This window comes from Theropithecus gelada, chromosome 14 (assembly GCF_003255815.1).
Source record: "Theropithecus gelada isolate Dixy chromosome 14, Tgel_1.0, whole genome shotgun sequence".
In the NCBI taxonomy this organism is placed as follows: Eukaryota; Metazoa; Chordata; class Mammalia; order Primates; family Cercopithecidae; genus Theropithecus; species Theropithecus gelada.
The window spans coordinates 68,093,046-68,101,606 of record NC_037682.1 but is presented as its reverse complement, the minus strand read 5'-3'; the positions used below and the strand labels follow the sequence as shown (position 1 = coordinate 68,101,606).

At 43.4% G+C, this 8,561-nt stretch overlaps 1 protein-coding gene across 2 annotated transcripts in view; it reads right to left on the bottom strand.

Annotated features, from left to right (window-relative positions):
- Positions 1 to 1,181: 1,181 nt before the first annotated feature.
- Positions 1,182 to 8,561, bottom strand: part of UVRAG (UV radiation resistance associated) — a 330,830-nt gene continuing 323,450 nt past the window's right edge. For both annotated transcript variants that reach the window (XM_025357265.1, XM_025357266.1), the window contains exon 15: positions 1,182 to 3,123. In XM_025357265.1, the coding sequence (XP_025213050.1) occupies positions 2,421 to 3,123 (703 nt within the window). In that variant the 3' untranslated portion in view covers positions 1,182 to 2,420. The remainder of the gene's footprint in view (positions 3,124 to 8,561) is intronic.

Below are 8,561 nucleotides of genomic sequence, written 5' to 3'. Positions count from 1 at the left end.
ATTTACAAAACTTATTTAAAAGGTTAGGAGATAATAACTAATCCCATGTTTTGTCCCCAGCCACTTTAAACAGGGGCCAAACTAACTCTACAACTTTGGAAAACGTCGAACAGTTATTCCAGGAGACGGGTAATCCCATAGGTTCTACCCAGGTCATGGCAGAAACTGCAGACATCAAACAAGTTCAAATGAAAACCCCAAATTCGAACTAAATGAACCCAAACCTAAGTGGTGTTTTGAGGCGTCACCACAGGGCTGTGTGGGTCGAGGCAAATGTGTAAGTACCTAGCAATCAGCTCTGAGCAGCCTGATGACATTCTAGAGCAGGGCTCCCCGTGGTGCAGTGAAAAGCCATGAAGCCCAGAATCAACCAGGGAGTCTGCACAGCGGTTGGGGGCACTGACGGGTGGACCTGGGTCCAGGCTCTCCTGGTTGTGTGGACCTGAGATGGACACTGTAATCATGAGGAGTCCTGTTCCTTGGTGGTGCCAGAGCCAGGCTGGATGCCTTGCAACCCAATGTACCTACTTTGAGTTTGGTATGCCATTTAAGTCCATCCCACATCTGGGGCAATCATAAGTCCCACAGGGTTGACCTCCCATTCTGCAATCCTAACACTGTCCCTCAGAACCCCCCTTTTTTTTTTTTTGTAAATGTTACTTCCCTGGAGGGCCCCGCAGCATGTGCATATCCACAATGCTGTCTGTCTGCACCCTCACTGACTCTAAAATGAGCGACAGACAGTACACTGCAGAGAAGCTCCCGCTCCGTGTGAAGGAGCCCCACCTCCTCATGTGGAGGAAGATGGGCTTCTGCAGATCCAGTTAAAGCTTTTGACTGCCTGAGAGTTGGGTTTATCTGTGATGTAGTCATCCTATGAGTTCTCTACATGGAAAACAACAATATAGCTATACATTAAACTTGAGCCCAGGAATGCTTGGACACAATATAAAGTGACTGTGAGGCCTGCGAGTGAAGCTGTCATGCAGGACAAATGCGGCGACTGGAGTGTATACCTGTCAAGTGTTTGTGCTGCTATATACAATACGTAAACTGAATGAAGTCAACAGCCTCCGCTTAGATAGACATGGCTTTTGTTCAGGCTAGTCCTGTCATGACGTGACATATGGAGTCGTAGGTTCAAAAGGAATTTCCAAGCTGGGAAAAAAAATCAGGTCGGGTGAAGTAAACTCAATTTTTATTCTTCTATATAATACATGGATATATGGATAAATTTTCCTTTAAAGAGTTTGCAACCCTGAGGCAATGTCCTTGGGTACATAACGTATAGAGCAATAGCAAATGAAATCTAAATGCAGGAATGACAACTGGACTTCGAAACATAATTTAATATTCATCAAATTGCACACATACCAATAGTATTCTATATCTCGTCTAGCCTCTTAATCCAACTATCTCAACTGCCTTGCAGTTTGCCTACCAGACACCCTGACTCTCTACATACATTCTGTCATGTAAATGCCAACCTTCTGACTGAAATTTAATAAATTAACACGGGATTTACATCAAGGGATTTTTGTCTGATGAGTGCATTGCCAGAAAGCATGCCTAGTTCCTGACCACAGCATCTGCCCACATAAAAACTTCGGCCCCCACAGGGGATGAGATGGCATCTGACTGCAGTAACCTCGAGGTCCTCGAGGGTCCCCTGGGATCCACTGGAAGTTTTTCATCTAATCTGAGGGCCACATTAAGGGTATGGCAGAGGTGGGGGAAAGGCCATAGCTGGTTAGAAGAGATGGAACGTCATGGCTACTTGGTTACAGAACCAGTGAATCTGATGTCCTGTTTTCAGGACGCATGGCCCATTCATGGAGAAGATGGGGCGACAGTAGAGTCTAAAGGTGGACTGTGGTACCCAGGGGCAGGGAGAGGGACAGATGGGCCTGGGTGTAAGGAGACCACTATGCTGCTTCTTCATCTACCTCACGGATGGCCACAGACCTTTCAGTACATGGTGGAAATGTATTTCTGAATATTCCATTTTCCCAAAGTTTTACAAACCATGGTGAGGGCAAATGCTTACGCGAAACTAAGGGTGAGTTCATTATATTATTTATATATTATCATCTTCCCTCTGAGGATAACATAGAAGGGTAAATAAAAAGCAGACAAATAGCTAAAAGGTGACTCAAGCTGTAAGCTCTTTCAACTAGAGGGTGATTTTTGCTTTAAAATAATCATCAGGCCCGAAAAGCAAATCTTGAAAGCAAAATCTAACTTTGGCCCACTGATAACAATGATCCTGAGTCCCTCCTTCATCCCCAAAGTCTGTTTTTCCGAGGAATATCCTCCATTAATATTCATTTTGTGTCATCATTATTACAAAGGGTTAAGTGCAGCTTTCACTTCATTTTAGGCAGAGCTTCTGCCCCGGTCCTACTGTTGACCTGCTCACTTCACTTCTCGGAACTCCTGCGTGGCCGGCGGAAGCTGGAGACGTTTTCATTCAGTGCGTAGATCCTTCGGGAGAACTCTTCAAATTCTCCCAGAACCTGTTCGTCACACTCTACCGCCACAGCACTGTCCACCGGGATGCAGTTAAATGCTTCTAGCTGATCGCCTGAGGTGAAACCTGTGGCTTCCAGCCCGATGATTTCTTCTGCTTGCTCCACAGTACAGCAGAGCTCAGCTTCTGAGACTGGGTGGAACTCGCCTGGAAGCTGGACACTGGCGGGCCCGGCCTGCTCGCCGGGTAGGAGAGTGCCATTGACTGTGGCCTGGTGCTCGGAGGGGGCTTCTCCTTGTTCTTGGCTAGGGCGCACATTCACATGGCCTCCGTTTAAGCTGTCAACTAGATCCTCTCCTTTTTTCTTGTTTTCTTTGGAGAAGTCCAAGGAGGTGTCCAAGGAGGAGGAGAGAGAGGTTATCTTTCTCTCGGCCTCTCCCACGGAGGTGACAGTGGTCACAGGCTGGGCTAATGCTGAGTTGTAACTGGGAGGAGGGGTTTTGTACTGAAGTCTCTCATTCTCAGAGCTGGCCCGTTTTCGATGTCCTTTGTCTGGTGAAGGGATCCCCCCAGAGAAGCCTACATCTGCAACCCCAAATATGGAGCTTTGTCTCTTAGGAACAGGGATTGCACTGGAGGTGTGATGTCTGTCACTAGAAGAGAAACAAAAACAAGAAGTTACTTTCTACTTCAGAACTTGGTGTAAGCCTTCTGGATCCAGTGACAGGAAACAGCATACTTAGGTCTGAGCTAATAAAAATAGGTAAGAATCAATCTTAGACTATAGTTATTGCAGTGTGTGAATGCAAAAAACAACATGAGGTATGTGGGTCCAACTTTGGGAGCTTCCTTCCAGCAGGATACAGACACAATGCAATGTATTTAGAGAAGACGGCCCAAGGCGGGGCAGGCAACAGAAACCTTGTCCTATAGGGAAGAGGTGAAGTAACCGGACAGGCTGGATCTGGCAAGAAAAACATGTGAAGGATGTAACCAACTTCGTATTTCTGAAGGGCTATCCATAATTTCATTCTTGTTTTTAGTGCAATTCAATTCTTATTTTAGCTTTGAAAAGCAGGCATCCTCATCTGGCAGCGAAGTTATATGACTTGCCCACGCTCAGTGAGGCAGCGACAAGGCGAGACTAAGATCTGTGACTCATGATTTCATGACCAACGACCTTGCCAACACTCAAATGCTAACAAATGCTAACCACCTTGCATTAGAGAACTGGCAGAGAGACAGAGAGGGTCAAGGTGACATTTTAAAAATAAAAAAAAAATTTTTGAGGGGTTCCTTTTTTTTTTTTTTTTTTTTTTTTTTTAATGAAAAACTACCTTGGGAAATACATTCTTTGATGGGGCTAGCCACACATATGTTTTACAATACTTGGTCTGCAGTGCCATCTTTTGAGTCTGAGTTTCTTCTCAGGAGGGTATCTTTGGGCCAGCAATAATAATCATTGTTCAGTTATACAAACTTTATAATTTCTGAAGTAATTTCCTATACATCATTTCACTTAGTCTTTACCAAAACTCTATAGAGAAAGCAGGGTAAAGTTAAGTCTGAAATAATAAATAATAATCAGTTAATGGAAATAAGAGTATCTACATCCTGGAAATGATGGCTATGTTATACACTATGCTAGCTCTAGACATTCTTGTATGTGGATGAAATTAGCTTCAATACAACCATATGAATAGATTGGGTCCAGAGGCAGAGGGAGGTGCACACAGATCATTTGACTTGTGTGCTTCAGATGAGGAAACACGCACAGACGGTTAAGTGGCTTGCAGAAGGGCAACCACTAGGCAGGGGTAGAGGCAGAACTTGAAACTACACATACCCAACAAATAGTTCCCATATGTGCTTGGCCTTGGGGCAGGGAGACAGATGCAAGACCAGTAGGCCCTGCCTCCAAGGAGCTACCAATCCTGAAGGAGAAAGACATTCCTCATTATTCAAATAATACATTTTCAAATTACAATAGCAAGAAGTGCCCCAGAAAAGAAGAGATCTGGGATTTCTTCTACTTGTTTCTATAGCCACAAGCCCTGGCCCCAGCTCCCTGCTCTCTCTCCTCTCAGACTGTTTCTGATGCAGGATTATACCTGCAGTCTCAGACACCCAAGCAAGGGTTATTCTTGGGAAGGGGCAACCACACAGCTTCTAATCCTTGGGTCCATCAGGCTCCTCTGCCTGGCTGTGAGTACTGATGCCAGGAGAGATTTCATAATTAGGAGTGGTAACTGGGGTGCATATAGAACTAGGCAAGTAGAACAGTAAATTACAGTTTTTAGTTCTCAAGAAAAAACAAAACAGAGCAAAATCTGCTGGCTTCGATCTAGGTTTATAGTTAATATGTTGTCAAAACTCCCAATAATTGGGTAAGCTACACATTTCTGCAAACCTTGTTTTTACTCTACCACTTGCTGACCATGTCCCTCTCTAAATGATCTTGCAGGCTGACTAGGTACTCAAACCAAAAGAGAACATCAGCAGCACCTCAGTCTACAGTCTATTCTGTGCAGACAAGCCTAGCTTTCATTTGCCAGCCCAGCCCACGAGGGGTGGAAGCACCAGGTGAAGCAGCCTGCAACACTGAAGGTGATTTGTTGGTGTGTGGCTAGAGCCAGGTGCTTAACCCCTCATGCTGTGACCCTGTGCTGCCGTCCTCCCACCCCTGCCCCCACCCCAGGCATCCTGCTCTGCTGCTCTGTGGGGCTCCCAGTGGGCTGATAAAAGGCAGGGCATGAGAAACAGGCCTGGGGCACACCCAGCAGTGCTTGCCACACAAGAGGAACAGGGTGTTTGTAGCCCTCATTGATTCTGAGACGCTCTAAAAGTTCTCCACTTCGTACAGCAGAAAAGTAATGAGGTGTGACAACCCCCACTGCCCCACCTCGCCAACTACAATGCGAAGGGAACGACCATTTTCCCGACCGTCAATAATGTTCTGAGCCCCGTGGAAGATGTGCTGCCCACACAGCCCTCGAGTGTCCTGCGAGGAAGATAGCAGGTGGTGGGTCATGCGGTTTGTTCAAGGCTGAAGAATCACATCTGAACTAGATTCCGTCTGTCTCCAGAGCCCATCCTATCTATCGTGTCCCACATGGGAACACAACATTCAAATTCAAGTAACATTTGCTAAGTGCCAAAGACATAGTACACATCAAGCTAAGTGCCTTCTCATTTGCCCACAAACTCTAAGATGGTATGTTATTCCTGTTTTCATGGATGGACTCCAAGGCTTTGAGAGGTGGGAACTTTGGTATTTTCTGACGTCCTGATTTTGTGACATTCTTCTCCAGTTCCCTTGGATCTGTATGAAAACTCAGGTAATGGTAGTATCAGAGTCAAATTGGAAAATCCAAGTACCAGTAAAAGGTTCTCTCTCTCTTCGTTTTTTCATTTTTAAATTTTTTTAATTTTCTAAATTAAAAAAAAAAAAGTTTTTTAGAGACAAAGTCTCACTCTGTTGCTCATGCTAGAGTGCACTGGTGTGATCACAGCTCACTGCGGCCTCAACTTCTGGCCTCAAGGGATCCTCCCACCTCAGTCTCCCAAGTACCTGAGACTACAGGTGTGTGCTACCATGCCCGGTTAATGTTTTTTAGTTTTAACTTTTTTTAGAGACAGGGTCTCATCATCTTGCACACACTGGTCTCCAACTCCTGGGCTCAAGTGATCCTCTTGCCTTGGCCTCCCAAAATATTGGGATTACAGGTGTGAGCCACAGGTCCCAGCCAAAATGTTCTCTCTTAAGAATGGTAAGGAAATTAGTTATTTTTGGAAAGATAATGAAGAAGTCTACATATCTGTTTACCTTTTTATCACCACATTTTTCCCTCCATTTTTAGTTACATGAGATTAAACCTTTCAAAAATTTTTATTACAGCTTTTCTTACGATCTTAAAAAAGTTGAACAAGAAAAGGCATTTTCTCGACCGTCAACAATGTTCTGAGCCCCGTGGGCCACAGATATGAACATGTATTACTGAGCGACGACAGAGTAAGGGGACTACAGATGTTCAGTGGTGTCTGTTCCATAGGAGGTAAGTCTGGCATGGGTTCTTCGATTCCCCTCTGGTGCTGAGAGTGGTTGAGTCAGTGCCCCTGCCCGCAGTGGCCGTGCTACCCTTTTCTTAGTTTGCTGTGTTCTTGTAAAGCAGATATCCTGAAAATTGTGTGCGAAGTATGAGTAAACAGGATTTCAGTGGCGGGCCAGGAGCTGTCCTGGGCATAACATGCTTTATTTATTATATGAGTTTGGTAACATAGTTTTGGCTGTTCAGAATTGATTTTTTTATTACTTCCAGGATTCCCAGCTACATCCAAATTTTTAAGATAGCCAAGCTCCAAACAGTTGAAGTATCAAATGATTACATTAAACACGCATGTATTTTTAGTTATTACAATAGTTTTACTCACAGGAAAACTAAAAATATGTTAACTATATAAAAAAAATAAAAGCTTACAAGTCTATTACCCATCAAACAACTGCTATTAATTTTGGGTATTTTCCTTTCAGACTTTGATTTTAAATACGTGTGTTGAATTTTAAAAGAAATCCTATGGGTTAGGTGTGGCAGGCAGCTCACACCTGTGATCCCAGCACTGTAGGAGGACTGCTTGAACCCAGGAGTTTGAGACCAGCCTGGGCCACATAGGGAGACCCTGTCTCTACAAAAAATTAAAAAATTAGCTGGGTATGGTGGTGAGCGCCTGTAGTCCCACCAGCTGTGTGCTGAGGTGGGAGGATTGCATGAGCCTGGGTTGCAGTGAGCTGTGATCACGCCACTGCACTTTAGCTTGGGCGACAGAGCAAGACCTTGTCTCAAAAAAAAAAAAAGGAAACAAGAAAGAAACACTAAAGCCGTGTTTCTGGTATATACAGAATTCTACGTCCTACTGTTGGATGCTATTAAAACCTCCTGGTAAGCAGAATTCTAAACGGCTGCCTCACTGAATGGACTATCATAATTTACTTAATTATTCCCTTAGTTTTGTAGATTTAGGATGTTTCTGAACCTTTACTATTAAAAAACAAACTGCTGTGAGCATCTCTGTATAAAAACATACTGCAGAGATTTTTCATAAAATAATTTTGATTTTATATTTAACAGAAGGTTTTGAGAAAGACCCTTCATTCATATTTTAGTATAAGATAAAGAAATAAGAGTATTTTTATCTCTACTCTCGCCTAAAGAGAGAAAGGCAGGAATTAAAAAGGCAAATAATAGTTCAAAACAGAATATTCAGGAGGTTTCAAGATTCTTTGATTACAGTCTGGCTTCATGACTATTTCACCTAGATGAAGAGGTTGAAACTCACAGATTTACTAATTATATGACCAATTTTTAAAGGTTGTTGACAATTTACTCATCAAATGCAATTAGTACATTATTTATGTTGTGATGAAAAACTTACAGGGAGCCTCTACCCTTAGATAACCAAAAGCAAAAATGTGTGCTTTTTGGGAGGTGTGGACATAATAGGAAACTCGGTAGCTTTTCTTTATTGTCTGCTCCCACCAAGAGGCCCCGTGTGTTTGGAGGCACTAGAATTGCGGGTGCAGAGCCTGAGGTTCAAGCAAGTGGACCGAGTCTACTAGTTCACTGCACACATTCTCCTCACCAGCCATTTCCCGTGAGTGGCTGTCTCTTCCAGTTGGGCTTAGCTCCAAACTGGAAACATGACATCTGGGATTTAATGTTGCAATTAAAAGGAATTTATTAAAAAACAACCCAAAGATATCATAATTGCAAATTTACTAGGCTATGGTTTAGTGAAACACAGTATAGCTTGTTGAATAATTGAACCACACCAGAGACTGTTAAATTACTTAATAAACCTTTTGCCGTAAGTAAAAAAGGATTTCCTGAGGTCACAAACAATGGCACAATGAGGGAGAAGCCAAGTGGCCTGGAGTTTAGATGTCAAGGAGGACAGTCTAGTTTCAGTTTGGCTTCTTTGGATCAAGTTTTCTCTGAGCTCTCTAAATTAAGATGATTAATTTGTTTCTCATTCTGTGAGTCCTTATTTATTGCTATCAACTACCTTTTCTCATCTCTTCAGCTCTAGAGACAGT